Raw genomic sequence first — 20,250 nt, 5'->3', positions numbered from 1 at the left:
TGCGTGTATGAATGAGCGGGTATATGTGTGCGTGTGTGTGCGTGTGTGTGTGTGTGTGTGTGTGTGTGTGTGTGTGTGAGACAGCCTGTGAAGTTGCTACAGAGATACGGAGAAACAGGAGGGGTGGAAAGGTGTATGTTTATTTCTGAAGTATTTAAACTAAAGCCTGTAGCACCTCACTCCCAGGAAGCAAGATGGAAACACAGAGAATCACAGCATACAGGGAGGGGAAGAACGAGAGAGCAACGGACGTTTCACTTTTCCAGCTGTTTCACTTCACAGCAGGGACGTTTCACTTTTCCCGCTGTTTCACTTCACAGCAGGGACGTTTCACTTTTCCAGCTGTTTCACTTCACAGCAGGGACGTTTCACTTTTCCAGCTGTTTCACTTCACTTCAGGGACGTTTCACTTTTCCAGCTGTTTCACTTCACAGCAGGGACGTTTCATTTTTCCCGCTGTTTCACTTTTCCCGCTGTTTCACTTCACGCCAGGGACGTTTCACTTTTCCAGCTGTTTCACTTCACAGCAGGGACGTTTCACTTTTCCAGTTGTTTAATTGCAGTAGTATATCTGTGATCTCAGGTGTGATGAATTCCTTTTATAGGTACATTAGGAGAAAAGTACATAGTATCATTCAGCGTCCACATTGTACATTTGTTGAAAACAACCTTACAGTAGACTCAAAATGCAAACATTAACAACTGAAGGTCAAATCTCTTCACAAATGGCTTGTGTAAAAAATAGATATTTATCAATGTAATAGACTGAATGAGCAAAACTCACTCCTGGTTTCATAATCCCAGTTATAAATTTGCATATGAAGAAGTGCATATAGAGGTTAGGGGTTACGGGTGCATGGTGTCACTGTCCCAGTGAAACGGCTCATTATGTCTGGTAAATTAATCCACACAAGCAATCCTTATTTCATTTAGCCCACATAAATCTTAAATACTTATATATACTACTGTCTACCATAAATTATAGGAAATTATGTATGCATTTATGAGACATCAACGTCTGAGATGTTTTTCTCAGAATGGGCAATTGGCTCAGTCCCAGTGTTCTGATATCCTGGTGGAGTCGTAATTGGGCTGCCAGAACTCCGCCCCCTCGATGATCCGGCGAATCACAGAGGCCGACGTAATCAGCATGTGTCCGACAGCCTGGAGCAGGGAGGAGGCTACACGAAGAGCTTCCCTGCAGGGAGGGAGAGACTCGGAGTGAGACAGGCACAGGAGAGTGGGAGGGAGAGACTCGGAGTGAGACAGGCACAGGAGAGCGGGAGGGAGAGACTCGGAGTGAAACAGGCACAGGAGAGCAGGAGGGAGAGACTCGGAGTGAGACAGGCACAGGAGAGCGGGAGGGAGAGACTCAGAGTGAGACAGGCACAGGAGAGCGGGAGGGAGAGACTCGGAGTGAGACAGGCACAGGAGAGCGGGAGGGAGAGACTCGGAGTGAGACAGGCACAGGAGAGCGGGAGGGAGAGACTCGGAGTGAGACAGGAGAGCGGGAGAGCGGGAGGGAGAGACTCAGAGTGAGACAGGCACAGGAGAGCAGGAGTGAGAGACTCAGAGTGAGACAGGCAGGCTACACAGGAGAGCAGAGGGTGCTGCCCCAGAGTGGGCTGCTCTTCACTGCAAACAGGTGTTGATCAGACTGACTGTGAAACAACCAGGTGTGTGAAACACCTGGACTGCTGAGCTGAGCCCTGCGCTCACACACCCAGGCCAAAACAATACAGACAAAAAGTAAATACACTTCCCATACACTTCCCCGAAATACACTTCCCATGAACACTCACCTCAGCACCTTCTTGGGACCCAGGCACTTGAAGTCTGCGCTCACTGAGTACAGGCCCTGGAAGGTGGCCTTAACATTCAGAGAGCCGAACACGTCTGCAGGGTTCAGGCGGTAGAGGTCAAAGGTCACTCGGGCGATATCACGCCCGGTCCGAGGCTTCTTCCCGCCAGAGGACAATAAGACGTCACCCTTCTGAGATCTCTGTGGGAGAGGGAGAGTGTTGATACAGCCAAACAAAGAACAAGACCAATACAATAACCCCCCTGCTCGCTCACACACCCACTCTAAGCAACGCAGCATACATGCAAGCTCATACTCACATACACCCTCATGAGCAACCTCATTCACACTCACACTCAAGCTCACACTCACATACACCCTCATGAGCAACCTCATTCACACTCACACTCAAGCTCATACTCACATACACCCTCATGAGCAACCTCATTCACACTCGCACTCAAGCTCACACTCTTGCACAGGCACACACAAATTCACACACACACACACATTCTCCCCTGTGCACACATACACACATACACACACACACAGTCACACACACACTCACACTCACTCACTCACACACACACACACACACACACACACACACACACACACACAGTCACACACACACACACAGTCACACACACACTCACACTCACTCACTCACACACACACACACACACACTCTCTCTCTTACAGGCGATGGGATCCATGTCTGTCCAGGCTCCAGCGCCATCAGCATGGTGTTGTCGGGCAGGGTGAGGAGGTAGTCGTCTGACTCCACCTCTGTGCCGTCTTCCTCACACACCAAACACAGAGACATGGAGGAGAGCAGCAGGGCCTGTGTCACCTGGGAGACAGAGAGTGTCACTCACTCTCTGCCCCGCCCCTCTCACCCGTAGCAGCCCCGCCCCCTTCCCACTCAGTACACTGCCTGGGAGACAGAGAGCGTCACTCACTCTCTGCCCCGCCCCTCTCACCCGTAGCAGCCCCGCCCTCTTCCCTCTCAGTACACTGCCTGGGAGACAGAGAGCATCACTCACTCTCTGCCCCGCCCCTCTCACCCGTAGCAGCCCCGCCCTCTTCCCTCTCAGTACACTGCCTGGGAGACAGACAGCGTCACTCACTCTCTGCCCCGCCCTGTGTCACTCCTCACGCCTCCCGGAAGACAGACCATGCCACTCAAAGCCCAGCAACGGGCCTCTTGCACTCATTATCGTTCTCTTTCCTGAATTTCTCATTACCGAAGAGCGTGCATCTACAGCCCTTTCTCCATGAACAGAAACAGTGCGGCCAGACAGGAATGGAACACGTGCTGCTCCGAGTACGAGTCCAATTCATTCGGGACTACAGCCAAAACAGCTGGGGGGGCAGGCACACCTACCTCCTACACCTCCCTGTGACACCCCCCAATCCCCCCCCCCCCCACTCACCCTCTCTTTCAGCTCCTGCAGGGTGCCTGCAGTCACCCCTTTTCTTGTCTCTCTGTTGTAGTTGCACGCTCTGAAGGGCCTCTGGGGGGCTGACCACACCCGCCTCGACACCGACCTGAGGGGAGGGACACTTATTTAAACATACAGCGCGCTGACACTGCATCAGGAGTTAATACAGTATATACACCCTGACACTACATCACACTAACACTGCACTGAGAGAGAGGGTTAATACAGTATATACACACTGACACTACAGCACACTAACACTGCACTGAGAGAGAGGGTTAATATAGTATATACACACTGCACTGAGAGAGAGGGTTAATACAGTATATACACCCTGACACTACAGCACACTAACACTGCACTGAGAGAGAGGGTTAATACAGTATATACACACTGACACTACAGCACACTAACACTGCACTGAGAGAGAGGGTTAATACAGTATATACACACTGACACTACAGCACACTAACACTGCACTGAGAAAGAGGGTTAGTACAGTATATACACACTGACACTACACTAACACTGCACTGAGAGAGAGGGTTAATACAGTATATACACACTGACACTACAGCACACTAACACTGCACTGAGAGAGAGGGTTAATACAGTACATATTATTGGCTGGAATTAAAGAACTGATGTAAAGGATATGATTATGATTATCTGTACACACAGGTGTTTTTCTGAGGAAATGTTGTGTAATGTTTGCTGCAAAGGTGCAAACTGTAACAGTGGAAGAATTCCAAAGGCAATATGCTGGCACGGTACATAGATGGATAGATAGTGAGCGAGCGAGAGAGAGAGAGAGAGAGATACTAACCAGGCTGTGGATATAATGGCTATTCTGCCATTTTGGAGAGAAAGAAAGTATTCAGTTGAAGCGATATCTTTCAAACCTAAAGCTAAACACTCATTTTGAAAAATACCAAGAGAGGCATAGTATTTTAATCCAAACCTTTTTCATTGTATATTTGCCGTGAGTACAGTATATAACGCAGCCACAGAGCCGAAGGACCATTTGTGGAAACAACAACATAAGCGACGCTTCACTCACTTTATCAGCGAGGACGTCGTCTCCATTCTCTGATGTCCGTTTCTGTCCCGATTTTACCCCCGTTGCCTTCCTCCTTCTTCTCTCGCTTGCGTCGGCTGTGATTTGTTTCTTCGCTAACTTTGCCCTGATCAGATGAGGTTGCGGCTGTGCGCGGACTTTGGACAGGTTGGCCATTCAGACAGATAAGCCAGGTCGGAGTCCTACCCATTAACCCCCGGGCTTGGGTTACGTGCCATGTCGACTGTGAAAACTGGGACATCTGCAGCAAGCTCATAGTTAGCAAAATCATTCGAACTTGTTGCCAGAAAAATAGGGATGCGCACGTATTGTTAGGAAAGTAACATAAACAAGGATTTGGACAGGCTAGAAGTTTAGCATGAGGTTTAGTTCAGCGTCATTAGTTTCAGAGATAGTTATTGCATTGATTTGACATCGCTCGTGCTAATAAAGATTTATAACATTGCTATTCTTATATTCAGTCCCTGCAGCTCTGATCTTAGATGGAATGGATCTTCATCACGCCTTGCGTCACCTGACGTCACAGCCGGGGCCCGCAGCTGCGGCGCTTCCGGTGTCCGGTATGGCGGGATAAGTGTTCTTTCGCATGTGTTAGTTTTCCTCAAAGTAGCAGCATCAGCGAAATTTACACAACTGTCAAGCACATTCTTTGTATGTGTTTTGCGCAAACGCGTCTGTGTTGTAGTTTAACGCCGCGACCATTGACATCACTTTCGCATTTGGTGGAAATAAAACTTTGCAGCCCGTAAGCCGGCTGGCTGGGTGAGCTGTCATTGCCGACGCTTCGCCACCGTTTCCACAGCTTTCCGAAACAGCAGGCGTTTGCACTGAAAATGGAAGCACCGATCTCTGCTCACAAGGACAGCGCTGGTATGTAGAAAACGTAACTTAACGTGTTGTGTTTGCTGTGTATTAGCATACGAGTATGCGTGCCATCTGCAGATGGTCTCATTAGTCTGGATGAGAGACTCAATTTTCTCCACGATCTTCTGGCATCTTCTTGAGTCTCTAAATCCCATTCAGACTCTGCAAATAATTAGCAGGATTAATTTTCTCGCTAGCTGGGTAGATTGGCTATAGATCAGCTATTTGGCGGTAGTTTTAGCACTTTACTCCAGCAGTGTAGCCGTTACACTGACTTCCTGTTGTTTACAAGCTTTGGTCGCTCCCTTTCTTTGGAAATCTAAAAGTACGCTAGTTTCTGAATACCTGTGTCAGACATTCAAAATGTTTGTATCATGAAATAAAATGCATATGAAGGTATTTAGAATGCCATTACAACATACATCACATAGCTAGCTGGAAGCTAAATATTGAATGTTTACTGCATTAAGAAATCGTCCAAAAAGTGCCATGCACGAATATCACTCTTCAGTAAGGGCTGAAGAGTGACATTTTAAGACGAATTTCATCTCTGTGCAGTGTTTATTACTATTAATTACTATTACTATTAATGCACTGTATCTCAGTGCAGGGTTAGTGTGCTGTAGTGTCAGTGTGTATATACTGTACTAACCCTCTCTCTCAGTGCAGTGTTAGTGTGCTGTAGTGTCAGTGTGTATATACTGTACTAACCCTCTCTCTCAGTGCAGGGTTAGTGTGCTGTAGTGTCAGTGTGTATATACTGTATTAACCCTCTCTTTCAGTGCAGTGTTAGTGTGCTGTAGTGTCAGTGTGTATATACTGTATTAACCCTCTCTCTCAGTGCAGTGTTAATGTGCTGTACTGCTCCCTCTTTCAGATCACTCCCTCCCGCTCCCCTCCCTGCGTATCCTGGCTCCACCCATGCGGCTGGTCTCTGCAGCGATGTGGAAGGTGGTGCAGCGGAAGGATGTGTTGCATTATGGGAAGCTGGAGGAGTTTGTCACGTCAGTCTCAGAGATGGTTCCTGGGCTGCTCAGTTACAGGCACAGGGCCAAACTGGCACTGGGGCTGCAGGCCAGGGTAAGGGGGGGGTAAGGAGGATTAGGGGGTGTACGGGGGGTGGGGGGGAGTGGGTGAGGGTAAGCAGCAGTGGAGGAAGAGGAGGGTTTCATATGAGAAAATTTCTAATTTCTCCCAGAGGGTCTCTAGTGTTACATTTAAGACAGACAGAAAATTACCTGCCTGTATCACTTTTTAATAATCCACTTTTGTGCCATTTAGGTAGTTGTACCCTGTATACCTGTGTGGGGGGAAAAGTGTTTTTGATATTCTCTGGTGTTCTTAATCTGTCTGCAGTATTGATTATTATTAATTATTTTAATTGTGAGCAAGTGAAAGTTTTCATTAAGCTCTGAGTACCGTGGTGAAATGTTCCATATCAAAGCCCTGGTTTTGCAGTATGTCTCACAGAGGTTTCTGCAGTGGCAGCGAGGGGGGGTTCCTTGGGGAGGGGTGTGTGATAAATGCGTTCCTGCTCTTTGCAGCTGATTCTGGAGCTGTGTCGCAGCCAGGACCCCCCAGATCCCCGGCTCATTTTGCCCCACCTGGACAGGATCAAACCCCCTGCGCACAGAGGAGTAAGTGACCCTCTATACCCGCCCCCCCCTTGTGTCCCGCACCTTTACCCTGTCCTGGAGTTAAGAGGTGCTGCTAAGTGACCACAGGCTGCCGTTATGAAGACCTGATTACCTGAGAGCATCAGCCAGTCTGTACTGAAACAAAGTTTTGAAATTCTAGCTGGCTGATGTAGGAAATCATTTTTCTTAATGTGTGTGTGTGCGCGTGCGTGCGTGCATGTGAATGCGTGTGAGATATTGATGCTGTGCTGTGTTTCAGAAGAGGGACGCAAAGGTTGAGAAGTCGACTGCTAACTTTCGGGAGCTGGTCGAAACACTCCTAAAAAACCCTGCAGGAAGAAAGCGCTTTTTCCAGGTGACCCCCCCCCCCCCCCCCTTCCAAACCATGCTTACCCCCCCCCCCCCCCCCCATATGCTTCCAGCATCTCACCGCTCTGCGTTCCGTGTGATTATTACAATTGAGTTACAATTGTGGAGTGGTGTGGAGTGGTGTGTGGAGTGGTGTGTGGAGTGGTGTGTGGAGTCTGGTGTGGTGTGGTGTGGAGTGGTGTGGAGTGGTGTGGAGTGGTGTGGAGTGGTGTGGTGTGTTGTGTGGAGTGGTGATCCTGTCTGTCTCGTCTCTCAGGAGGAGTTTCCCATTGAATACGGACCCCAGTTTGACACGGCACTGGAGAAACTGCTGTGGGAGTTCCTGTCCCGACTGGACCAGCTGTTACCGGTACCCGATCTCGCTCAGGTACCGAGACACAGGCCTGAACCGGGCCCAGCAGCACCCGCATTCAGAACCAGCTGCACTTACCAGCATCTCTGTCCAGCCAAGTGTACATCCTGGCTGTCTTACTCACAGTAAAGGTCTTTTTTATCTCTGTGTCAGAAGGACCCTAAAATTGCTATTATCTCATATTGAACAAATTATCTCCTGTAAACGTGTGTTTGTATTTCTAAAAAGCATTTAACGTCACGTGGTGTTACGCTGCTGTGCTGTAGACCGTGTCGTGGCTCTGCGCTGCCCCCGCTGTCCTGGAGGAATGTGCCAAATCTGTGTCTCAGCCCCAGCTTCTCCGCACTCTGCTGCAGCACCAGAAACGCCTGGGACACGTCGACACACTTGGTATGCCTCTCGCACACAGCACAGTGTGCTGTGTTACCCCACTGTGCTACCCTGCTCTCACTGGCCTCTGTGTGACTGTTACCCCACTCTCACTCTGCCTGTGTGACTGTTACCCCACTCTCACTCTGCCTGTGTGACTGTTACCCCACTCTCACTCTGCCTGTGTGACTGTTACCCCACTCTCACTCTGCCTGTGTGACTGTTACTCCACTCTCACTCCACTCTCACTCTGCCTGTGTGACTGTTACTCCACTCTCACTCTGCCTGTGTGACTGTTACCCCACTCTCACTCTGCCTGTGTGACTGTTACTCCACTCTCACTCTGCCTGTGTGACTGTTACCCCACTCTCACTCTGCCTGTGTGACTGTTACTCCACTCTCACTCTGCCTGTGTGACTGTTACCCCACTCTCACTCTGCCTGTGTGACTGTTACTCCACTCTCACTCCACTCTCACTCTGCCTGTGTGACTGTTACCCCACTCTCACTCTGCCTGTGTGACTGTTACCCCACTCTCACTCTGCCTGTGTGACTGTTACCCCACTCTCACTCTGCCTGTGTGACTGTTACCCCACTCATTCTGTTTCAGTATGTTTTTATTAACATATCTTCTCTGAGGAAGGATTGGAGCGGTCATTTTTGGCTGGGATCAGCGGGTAGTTTGGTTTTTTCCTTTGTGTGAGGGAAGCCTAGGTTTGCAGGGTGATGTTTAGTTCGGCAGCTCTAAAGCCAGATGTTTCACTGTAATAACATTCAGGGTTCCCGTCTTGCTGTTATAGTGTCTTTGTTGTTGTGCATACTGCATTTTTTTTTACTGTAGAACTATTCTCCGCCTGGCCCCTCCCTCTCTCACCCCGCCTCTCTCTGTTTCCCTCTTGCAGCCTCTCTCCCCTCTACCTTGGGCGACTCCATCCTCTCTTCCCTGTCCCTCCCTCCCTCTGGCAGAGCGCAGAACACCAATCAGGAGACTGACTCCAGTGGCCAAACAGAGACCAGACGAGATGCTGTGATCCCCTCCTCCCTAACGCACCCGCCCAATCGCAGACGAGGAAGAACGCCACCTGTCACGCCTGTGATAGGCCTGATCTCCAGTAAGGACCTGCCTGTCATGGCCTCCGCGGGCAGGGGGAGGAGAAGCGCTGCAGCCACGCCCGCTCCGAGCGAGGGGGCGGGGTCTGGATCCGGGGGGGACGTCCCGTGCTACACCGGTGTCAGACTGAGGCCAAGGCGGGATCTGAACACGAGCGGGGAAGAGGGGGCAAAGAGAATGCTGCAAAGGGGAGGAGTCCAGGAGGCAAAACGCAGACAATCCAGAAAGAAGCAGGAAGGAGAGGAGGAGGAGGAGGACGAAGAAGAGGAGGAGGAGGAGGAGGAGGAGGAGAGGGACACAGGGGCGCGTAGATGGAGGCGGGGGGAAGAGAGGGAGAGGGGATGGCAGGAAGGGGAGGACCCGTGCCCGCTGGTCATGTCCTGTTTGCAGCGCCAGCCCAAAGTTCTGATCAACCGGCTGAGCTTCACAGACATCACACTTCCTGTTGTGTCACTTCCTCGTCCCCCAAGCGGTGGGGGGAGGTCGCCGTGGAGACAGGACACGCCCCCAGAGGCGAGGGGAGCGAGGTCACCCAGGCAAGCGGGCCGGGTATCCACCCGGAAGAGGAAGTTCGGCCTCATGGCAACCCCCCGGAAAGAGCTGTCAGACTCATCGGAGAAAGAGTAAGAGGAGACAGCCGTGTGCACGGCTGACTGCTGATTCTGCCCTGTTCCTGCATTACGCTTCACACATCACTCACTCAAACTGCTCTGATTTCAGTGCCAGCTCTGTGTGCCACTTACAGGAACTGTGCTGACTCGCCCGTAACATGGACCGCCTCACCTGTCCTCTCCACCAGAACACAGCACAGAGGTGAAGTCCAGTCAGTGTGTATATACTGTACTAACCCTCTCTCTCAGTGCAGTGTTAGTGTGCTGTAGTGTCAGTGTGTATGTACTGTACTAACCCTCTCTCTCAGTGCAGTGTTAGTGTGCTGTAGTGTCAGTGTGTATAAACTGTACTAACCCTCTCTCTCAGGGAGGGCCTCCTGTCCTGATGGAGATGATGACATCATCATAGATTCTGAAGATGAAGAGATAAAGAACTTCAAAGGAAAGGTGAGCAGTGAGCCGCGGCTGTTCCAGCTGCATGTTTTCATACCGATGCCCGTGTGCCCGCTGCTGCTGTGTGACCACGCTCTGTCTCCCCCAGCTGTTTGTTAAGCAGTACTACAGGACCAAGCACAACACGTTTGTGCCCACACTCAGGGAGTTCTGGAGCCCTGGTCTGCCCCCGCGGGGCCCCCTGTCTCCCTGCGACGGGCACAGCTGAGTGCCACGCCCACACACCTGTCCATCACTGCCGGCTCCACAGAGGCCCGCCCCCAGCAGACACTCCTCATCTGGTTTTTCCTGTTCTCGCTGCACTACATCTCTGTCATCCTTTGCTTTTCAGCGTTGGATGGCGTGTGTGTGTGAGAGTGTGTGAGAAACCGGGCGTTTAATACAGTACGTGAGAATTTTAAAGGCCGAGTTTAGTTTATCGCTGGTGTGTTCTGAGCAGATCTGAGGATAAGTGAAATGAATGATCATTGCAGTGTCCAGTACCGTGCAGTTCCCTGAATCATACAGCCCCCTAACACAGTGGGGCATCTTTCTGAGGCGACAGATGGAGGTGGTTCAGGGGTATCAGTTTGTCTGATGTTATTTCATTATGTTGAATATTTGACTACCTAATACTACTTTTACCCTAATAAAAAGCTGTTGCTCAGTTTATTACAATAAAGATGTTGAGTGAAGCCTGTCTCTCACTGCTTTTTTCCATGTGTGGATAAGTGTGTTTGACTGTGGGACGGCTCACGCTGTGTGAGACAGCGGAATCAGAGGCTGAATGATGTGATGAGAGAGCAGGTCTGCCATCATCACGCTCCACATGCAGCCTCAGGGCTTCCTGATGACCTCTCAATCGATCCCTTCCCTCCTGACCTCAGATCAGCGCAAGAGGAATCAGCCCTTCACATAGCAGTCTCAGCACTGACCAGAGATCAGTATGCTGATAAGACAGAGGCATTTGGTGCAGCATGGCCGAGTGGCAGTTTATTACTGTTCCGCTGAGTAATTACACACTTACACACACACACTTACACACACACTTACACACACACACAGCGAGTCTGGCAGCCTTGACAGTCTCCCCGGTGATGTACGACGTCTCCCCTCACAGCCTGCAGCTCATCCCTCCCGTCACGGTGACGGTCTCCCCGGTGATGTATGACGCCTCGTCAGAGCACAGGAACGCAATGACTCCACCCACATCCTCTGGCTCCCCCAGCCTGCAATCACAGCAGCCACACCCTGCTTATTCACCGTGGTTACCGCTGTCACGGTAACGCATATTCACCATGGTTACCGCCATCACATGTACCACACACAATCATCTAAGTCACAACCACACTCGCCATGGTTACTACAGAATGATATACATTTGGCATGGATATTTTAAGGTTCTGACAAAATATTCTCTTTGTAATTTCCTTTTACCATACACCTGGGTGTAGTCTTAGAAATGTGTAAAGGCTTGCATATGTGTAAGGCAAAACGATAAAACTCTGCAGATGGAACCCTAAGCATAACGACAGCACAGTTAGTGACACTGTTCCAGGAACAGTGACAAACTCAGCAGAATCACTGCAGTCTCCACAAAGATAATTACGGTATGATCAGTGATACTGATCCTCAAACAGTGACACATTCCACAGGATTGTCCACTGCAGGACACGCACCTTTTGATTGCCAACTGCTTCTTAAACTCCTCCACAATGTCCTCATTCTGCCAGAGCTGTGAGGGGAGACAGAGCGGTCAGACACCAGCCTCACATCACAGCCTTACAGCTGAGGAAGAGGGGGAGTGTGTGACCGGTCAGACACCAGCCTCACATCACAGCCTTACAGCTGAGGAAGAGGGGGAGTGTGTGACCGGTCAGACACCAGCCTCACATCACAGCCTTACAGCTGAGGAAGAGGAGGAGTGTGTGACCGGTCAGACACCAGCCTCACATCACAGCCTTACAGGTGAAGGAGGAGGAGGGTGAGGAAGATGACTGGGGGTTAAGGGAGAGGAAGAGGATGAGGAAGATGGGTGTTGGTTAAGGGAGAGGAAGAAGATGATTGATTAAGGATGAGGAGGAGTGAGGAAAATGAGTTGTGATTAAGGGAGAGGAAGAGGATGATTGATGAAGGCTGGGTGGGGAAAAGGAGTAAGGAAGATGAGTGGAAGTTAAAGGAGAGGAAGAGGACTATTGGAGAGGAAGAGGAGGAAGCGGAAGAGGACGGAGGGTAAAGGCCCTCACTGCAGAGCTGAAGCGGGTCTTGATGACACCCGGGGCCACACAGTTGACCCGGATGTTGCTGTGAGCGAGCTCTGGGGCGAGGGCTCGTGTCAGCCCTAGCAGGGCCGTCTTACTCACGCTGTAGGGTCCCAGAGCCTGGGGGCGAGGGGTCAAAGGTCACTGATACAGAAAACACTGACTACTTTCAGCCAACCACCACTCTATGTAACGAAGGTAAAGGAAGCCCTTCCTCTCACCTGCATTGGCTGGTACCCAGCAACTGATGACACAAACACAACTGACCCGCCCCTGCAATGCACGAGCCAATCAGAATACAGAATTAGTCACGTGTTCACTAGATTACATGCACCCACAGAAGGTTTTGCAGTATGGACCAAATTCAAATCTAAAGGTTCAAATTCAGCTAAACTAAAACCCCCATTGCTGCGTGCCTCAGTTCACAGCAGTTATGATTTCCTACTGTGTTAACATTCTCTCTCTATACAGATCAAATGCAGCCCATATCTCAACTGGGCCTGTGGTCAACATTTCCTCAATATCACTGTTCCACCCTACTCTCTCCATATCTCTCTCTCTCTTTCACCATCCCTCCCCCTCCGCCCCCCTCTCCCTCCATTTTTCTTTCTTTCTCTCTCACCCTCTTTTCTCCATGTGAGGCACCACGAGTTTGGTCAGAAGGAAAGATGCTTTCACGTTCACATCCAGGATCTGCCAACATGTGAGCAAAAAGACTCAGTCAGAAATGAAAGGGTTAATCATGTCACTCAGTTCAGATATCTGCAACACAGAGTTAGAGTGAGAACCCAGCACTGTCAAAACGCACACACTGATCCAGCCTTATCTGGGAAGGCACAGCTAACAGGAAACACTCTCACGACGTTTTTCTTAACGTTAGCAGAACGTTACACCATGTGGCAGTTACCGGAGGGATAAAACCTTTGCGCCGAAAAGATTCCTGGAAAGGCGGAATCGGTTGTCATGGTAATAAAATAAGCATCAGCTTCACCTTGTCCCAGACTTCCTCAGTTGAGTCCATGATGTTCCCAAAAAAAGGATTGACCGCGGCGTTGGAGACCAGGATGTCCACCCCGCCACACTGGTCCACCGTCTGCAGCAGAAACACAGGGAACTCTGGGATTGCACACTAAGCGTGCACCGTGCGGTCAGCCAGCCTAGCGCTAGGAGACCGGGTAAGGCTACCTGTACAAACCAGGGGATGAAAAGCATCTCCATCACTGAGATGGAGTTATGATGGTAGTTGAGGATAAATGAGTAATTTTATTAACTACTGTGAGGACTTTGGACTTTCCCTTTCCCACTGTCCGACTGAACATGCACTGCATGGTGTAGTGGTAAGATTCCATACAGTTTTGAAATGTGTTATCACAAATAACCTCATGTCCGAGTTGGCTCGCCAGCTTGCTAGCTATACTCACAAGTTAGCTAGCAAGTTGACGGTATATTTCAAACCTTCTTAGACTCGAGTTAGTTTCAGACCACATTAACACCAGCATGTGAAGTGCTGATGGTCTCACCATGTTCACCAGTCTTTCTCTGTCTTCTCTCTTCCCCACATTGCAAGTAGTTCCGGTCACTTGTATCTTCTCACCCTGCAGCAGTGCCACGGCCTTGTCCACGTTCTCCTTCCGCCGGCTGCTCACAACAACGTGAGCCCCTCTGTGCCCTAAAGCCTGTGCTGCAGCAAGACCAATACTGAGAGAGAGGGAGAGAGGGAGAGAGGGAGAGAGGGAGAGAGGGAGAGAGGGAGGGAGAGAGAGAGAGGGAGGGAGGGAGGGAGGGAGGGAGTTTAATATCTACCACTGAGAGAGAGAGAGTTTAATATCTACCACTGAGGGAGAGAGTTTAATACCTATCACTGAGAGAGAGAGGGATGATAGTATCTATCAGAGAGGGAGAGGGATGATAGTATCTATCAGAGAGGGAGAGGGATGATAGTATCTATCACTGAGAGGGAGAGGGATAATAGTATCTATCACTGAGAGGGAGAGGGATGATAGTATCTATCAGAGAGGGAGATCAGGGAGTATTTGCTGTGACAGAGACATCCACACTGACAGACTGGACACTCCAGTAAAATAAAAACTAATGAGAGAAACTGCACCGGATGTATCAAAGACAGGTGCTTACAATACTAACTGCCAAACTATATGCATCCACTGCAACATAATTACCCGTCTGTGGATGCTGTCACTATGGCAACTCGTCCTGCAAGACTTTGTTGTGACATCATCCTGCGCCCAGTGATGCGATAGGACAGCAGACACCTGCCTAAACACTGCAACATCACTAAGGAAAAGATACACAGAGAGAGAAACAAGGTGAGAAAAAATTCAGCTACCCCACTGCTTGCTGCTGCACCCGGATACATGCAGCTATGTGCCTGGACTCTCACTTTCTTCAGATCTCTCTGGATAAAGAAGTGCAGTTTTCCTCTTTCTGCCGTCTTTCCCCTGCCTCTGATGTATAAAAAGAGAGCACCAGACTTTCCCCATCTCTGATGTGCCTAACTGGTGTCCTGCTTCCCCACCTCAGCCATATATATATAAATACAGTAAAATTCCCTAACCAACCATCTTAATAACATCTGATCAGCACGGTATTGTACTCTGACTTGTGAGCTTTGCTCCAGCACTGCAATCTGACACAGACACCTACCACTACAGTGGACATTCTCACTTCTCACAAAATGATTCAACCCCAATCCATTGGCCAGCAGAGTAATCATATTACTCTTGCCAGACATACCTTAAAATGTCTTATATTTCCTTCAGTTACCAGCAAATAATATACTATCACCACATTGACTAATTCTGGCCCCAAACGACTTAACATGGATAAAGTTAAAATCTTAGAGCGAGATCTGAACGAGGCAACCTAACTTGAATGAGATAAGAACTTGAACCAGTTCGCCATACTTCTGCAAATTTCAAGTTGACTTTCAAGATGAGTTTATTTTAGTTGTGTGTTTATTTGTGTGCTCTGAGTGTTTCAGAGAGCATATTCAAAACTCTCAGCTCCTGACAAAGATCAACATTTCTACATAAACACAGATCACTGCAGCACCAAAAGATTTTTTAGACGACCTAGAAAACACGATACAGTTTTGAGCAAATACTCAGTCACAGACAATATAACATGCTATGCGTGTTATAGCTTGGCCTATCTAACAATGTATTTTACACTGAAAATTATATTTGTACACATTCTTTTCCGGGGGAGCTACATGTAGGTGAAGGGTCGCCCGGCGAGTACCGTTCCGCGCTGCCCTTACGATACCGAACTAATGTTTCTGAAGTATGAGAGTATGAGATATGAACACGCAGCTCACTTTGGGTTTATCTCGTTTAAAATGCGAACTAACTACTTTATTAGCTAATATACGTAGCTAAGTAGCGTTGGACGTCGTGAGCAACCTACTGACCCCGCATACGTGGTTAGCTGCTTAAGACTAAACAATTCAACCGGTCAACCAGTTTAATCAAGCTAACCCAGGCGAACACACCAACATGAACATTTTAACTAAACACAGCACCAATAACGCACTCGCTACTTCGTGCCAGTGCAGACTGAAGTAACTTTGACCACAATTAGCTAGTCAGGTTTCGCCATTGCACGAAAGTTATCAATATAAATAACAAGCTTGCAAATTTAGCAACAAGAGTATTGTGGGTTAACACGGCTCAGAACTGCACGGTCGCTTACCACTACCGCCTGCAGTGCGCGTCCGGCCACACGGTGCGGTAACTCTTGCGGGAAGTCCAAAGTCAAGCGGTGCGTTTCTGCCCCTTTGCGCTCAGGCGTCAGGGCGACGCTGCCGCCATTTTGGCTCTACGGGATTGTCTCCACATTTCATGATGAATTCAGCAACAGCAGAGCCGAAATGACGGTCTTCAACCTGCCGCCGTGCACAGACCCTAGATCATTTTCAGCTTTATACACACACCGTACATATCGACACTCAAATGTCTTGCGTATCGACAACACCGATTTCAGCGTTGCGACTTCAACCAAAATGTATCATTCAACGTATCCGGAGGTATGACAGCACACGTCCTGCAGTCGGTTTGTGGGTGGGTTCATAGGAGTGGCTGACAGCACTTTCATTCCCAAGCCAAATCGATCGCCCATGACCGGAAAGGTGAAAGTTTCCGCACACCAGTAACAGGTGCGAGTACTGGACTATTGTGTGACAAATTGTTTGTGTGTTTGAAGCGTACAATAAAAGTACAACAACGAAAAAGGCATAAGTAATATCGTTACATGAATGTGTAACTTTGGTGTAATAATTGACTACTTTACTCCCTGTGAATAAGAATGAGTCTTAACAGGCCTGAGTAAAGGAAAAGTTTATTTTCGAGGGCTGTAGCGTATCGAACGAGCTCTTTGGCCTGGTATATGAGTATTAGGCCTATATGTAGCTCTGGTTCCAGGCTGTTTTGTCTGGGTGGGCAGGTGGAAATATCGAGCGGACTGTAAATCATCTAATAGTTCAGCTGTGGAACTTTATGGCCAAACATAGCCAAGGCCCACCTTCCGTCACATTAAACCTTACCAAATGGCAACACATCGCATGCAGGTAAGTGAAAGGTACAATCTTCAGGAGAAAATGAAAGATGTCACTAATATTCAGTTTACTGACAATACAAGCTTTTTTCAGATAACAAACAATAATGCTTTTGCTAGAAAATTCACTTCTTTTATTCTGAATGAGGAGATGAAATAGCACAACAAACATTATGTGTCTGGTGTCAAAGGTAAACATCTGGCACTCCTTGGCCACCATCAAAGCAAACTACGTATGGAATACATTTTTCCAGTAGAATAAAAGATCTGATGCAGCATTTTCTGAATTCAAATCTATAAATATCATACTTTCGGAAAATATGCCTAATCTGTTTTCCGTTACGTTCAAGTGGCATTCAGATAAAAAGATTACCGGCATAAATTTTATTTACACTTCATCAGATTCGCCAGAAGATGGCGCCAAACACAAAGTAAAACAGATTGCGCGCTCTTCTCATTGTACTTGAAACAATATATGAGAAAACCTACAAAATGGGAGCTAGCACGCTTTCATGATAAAATAGCACAACACAATAATAGCACAATATATCTGGCCTCAAAAGTAAGAATCTGTCTGACATACAAGTAACTGCCTAAATGAATGAAACACTCGTGTAAATGAGGGAGAGAGAGCATTCTGCAGCATGCTGGTCCTTTATGGAAAGAATAACAATGCTACATTTGGCTAACCAGCCATTTAATCAACAACAACCACTAAAACATTCACACACAGACAAACAGGTAGGCGATGGGGGGTGGAGGCAGATGGGAAGCCCATCATGGGTGTCAATGTTGTGTTGCACCAGGCTGGTGTGTGTGCAGTCCTTGTCCCTGGTTGCAAAGATGTCGGCGAACTGCTCCAGTAGCTCCCGCAGCTAACGCCTTTGGCCTGCCTCGAGGTCCCTGCAGCTCCTTTGATACAGTCACCGGCGGCGTGTTTGGTCCAGGTGGTCGGAGGTTGGAGTGACAGCGATGACGTGGGGACCCCCTCTGTCACTGGCGGTGGCGTTGAAGACCCTCTGGCGAGCACCAGTGACGTGGCGGACCCTCCGGCTGGTGGCGGCGTTGAAGACCCTCTGGCGGGCACCAGTGACGTGGCCACGGCCTCTGAACCCAGGTAGAGCGTAGCCCCGGGTACATCCACCGTGGCCTCCCACTTGGCCAGTAGGTCCGCCGATTGCCCAGCCACTCCTCTGGTCCTCCGCCGAGGTTGTTATGGCAGTGGCCTGGCGAGTCACTTCTCCATGAGCACAGGAAGCTTATTTCCTTTCCAAACTTTGAGATAACATTCTGTTCAGGGTGGAGCATGGGAGTGTGACACAGAAACGACTAAGAACAAAACTTGAAAAAAAAAGAATGGCCATTTGGGCAATCTCCAACTATGGGCTGTGCTTTCATTACAGCAATAAAGCTGCTCTTCCCAGTTTTGTCCCACTCTGTTCTTTCTGTTTGAATAGGTGATCCTAGTGCATTCACAGCCCCTTCTGTGATCAGGTATGTCAATTTTTTTTTATAATGTTGTGATAATTATACCGTGACTAATACTGTGATAGTACAACTAATATTGTGAAGTTCTATATCAGGTTCCAAAGCTATCGATAAGCTCTGTACCATGAATATGTGAAAATGCGTCATCTGAGGTGTCAGATATGTATAGATCTTTATGGAATATGTTTTAAAACATAATCTAGTGTTGATTGCTGTGGTGGAAATGAACACTCGGGTCTATGAGTCACTTGCTCAAACCTCTTTACTGTAACTGCATTAGGAGGATAGCAAATGGACCAGCATAAACTTAGAGATGGATTGGAGTCCTCTCTGACATAACCTGCCAAGGCATCAGTGCCACTCTGATTTCTTTCTCTGTGTGTAGGGCTGGCCACTGCCACATTTGCATAAATGGAGCATATTGACGATAACGTGGAGCTGAAACTGCTGAGGGATTATTCTGCAGCCCGCTGCGCTGCACCCGAGAGGGAGAGAGAGGGGTGCCGAGTGGGCCGGGTCTACACCCAATCAGAGAGCGAGCAGCGTGACCGAGGTTAGATTTACTATGCAATTTACTGTGAACTGAGAAATGCAAGGATATGACATTTATTTAAATTCAATTATATAGGAACTAAAACATTTAGAAACCACTTGTTGTAGTATAATAAAGGACTATGTAGTCTGTATAATATATAGTTGTCTTTTTCTTAAATAACACTTCATAAATTGCGGCAGAAGCACACATAAATGCTCATGACCTCGTGATACCTCATGAAGTAGCGTTTGTGTCCACACAAATTTGTCCCAAACGCGTCTGTGAGTTTTGCCAGGGTAGTTTTTTTAGAACTGTCCATCCCAAAAAACACTTCAATGATGTCAATTAATTCTAAATAACATATATTGGTGTCAAAGTTGTTAACTTACATGCAAAAGCACAGTACGTTGTTGTGCAGAACATCTGAGTCATTGGAAAGGTTTGCTTTGGAAATCTAGTAGTAGTAACATTAGTAGTAAGTAACATTCCAACGGGGAAGCTGTTGTGAACTTCGTTCTGCCAGAGTGCTTTCAGATGGGTCACAACATTGCACTGGATTCTATTTTGAAATTCAAAGCAGTTAAAAGAAATTGTGGCATGAAAGACAGCCCTTGGATTAAGAATGTACATCGAGGAACTACATGGTGAATGCTGACACAAGCATGCTTTATTTCAGGTCGTATATGACATTTTTTTGGTTATTTCGGACTGCTGATGAGACTGACCGAATCAGCCGCTCAGGGAAGATGGATGAGTTAACGGTCAGATACTGTGTGAGGGATTTTCGGGCAGGGAGGTGAGGTCTTGAAGACTTGTATGGTGGTGACAGTGAGATGTGGAGTGTTAGTGGTGGGAGTATCTGAAGCTTTTGCAGTCTTCACAGGTGTGTGTGCTCCTTTGGTCTGAACTCCGGCAACATCTCGTCTCCACTGAGACTCTGACAGTATCCAAAGAGGATGAAAGAGACTTAGGTACGCAAGTCAAGGATTAAGAATGGACACAGAGTCAGTCAATGTTCAGTAGAGACATCAGTATTCTTTATTATCTGAATCTATTATTCGAATGTGACGGCCTTTCTGGGCACGGTGGCGCCGCTGAAGATTTCTGCAGGTCGCCGAAATCCCGCTCGGCGGGCAGGCCGGGCTCCCCAAATGAAAGGTCCATGTCTTCCCAGCTCGTTGTCAGCTTCTGAGCCATAGGTTTAGGAGAGCCGCTACGATGCGGAACAGTGTGGAGGGATCAGCGAGTCCTGACGCCAGCTTCCTCCAAAGCCCACGGAGCCCGTTTTCAGTGGCTCCAGCGTCTGACTGGGATGCCACTGGACGTTGG

At 48.5% G+C, this 20,250-nt stretch overlaps 3 protein-coding genes across 3 annotated transcripts; 1 reads left to right on the top strand and 2 right to left on the bottom strand.

Annotated features, from left to right (window-relative positions):
- Window positions 1–126: 126 nt before the first annotated feature.
- cideb (cell death inducing DFFA like effector b) lies at window positions 127–4,509 on the bottom strand. Its single transcript, XM_036551114.1, has 5 exons — window positions 4,307–4,509; window positions 3,238–3,352; window positions 2,502–2,654; window positions 1,803–2,002; window positions 127–1,198 (listed from the first exon to the last, which is right to left on the bottom strand). The coding sequence occupies exons 1-5, from the start codon at window positions 4,330–4,332 to the stop codon at window positions 1,051–1,053; spliced, it is 642 nt and encodes a 213-aa protein (XP_036407007.1). The 5' UTR covers window positions 4,333–4,509; the 3' UTR covers window positions 127–1,050.
- A 366-nt stretch (window positions 4,510–4,875) lies between these two features.
- Window positions 4,876–10,297, top strand: tinf2 (TERF1 (TRF1)-interacting nuclear factor 2). The gene is made up of 11 exons (XM_036551734.1): window positions 4,876–5,194; window positions 6,066–6,268; window positions 6,733–6,825; window positions 7,085–7,180; window positions 7,451–7,561; window positions 7,813–7,936; window positions 8,817–9,255; window positions 9,319–9,648; window positions 9,771–9,838; window positions 10,004–10,083; window positions 10,178–10,297. Exons 1-11 carry the CDS (start codon window positions 5,158–5,160, stop codon window positions 10,295–10,297), a joined length of 1,701 nt encoding a protein of 566 aa, XP_036407627.1. The 5' UTR covers window positions 4,876–5,157.
- Window positions 10,298–11,103: 806 nt separating this feature from the next.
- On the bottom strand, window positions 11,104–16,445 carry dhrs4 (dehydrogenase/reductase (SDR family) member 4). Its single transcript, XM_036551110.1, has 9 exons — window positions 16,038–16,445; window positions 14,507–14,621; window positions 13,850–14,027; window positions 13,321–13,422; window positions 12,952–13,022; window positions 12,551–12,602; window positions 12,315–12,449; window positions 11,748–11,803; window positions 11,104–11,297 (listed from the first exon to the last, which is right to left on the bottom strand). The coding sequence occupies exons 2-9, from the start codon at window positions 14,617–14,619 to the stop codon at window positions 11,183–11,185; spliced, it is 822 nt and encodes a 273-aa protein (XP_036407003.1). The 5' UTR covers window positions 14,620–14,621; window positions 16,038–16,445; the 3' UTR covers window positions 11,104–11,182.
- Between the last annotated feature and the right edge of the window lie 3,805 nt (window positions 16,446–20,250).

This window comes from Megalops cyprinoides, chromosome 18 (genome assembly GCF_013368585.1).
Source record: "Megalops cyprinoides isolate fMegCyp1 chromosome 18, fMegCyp1.pri, whole genome shotgun sequence".
Lineage (NCBI taxonomy): Eukaryota > Metazoa > Chordata > Actinopteri > Elopiformes > Megalopidae > Megalops > Megalops cyprinoides.
Note: the sequence above shows the minus strand (reverse complement) of the source record. Positions and strands in the feature narration are given on the sequence as shown.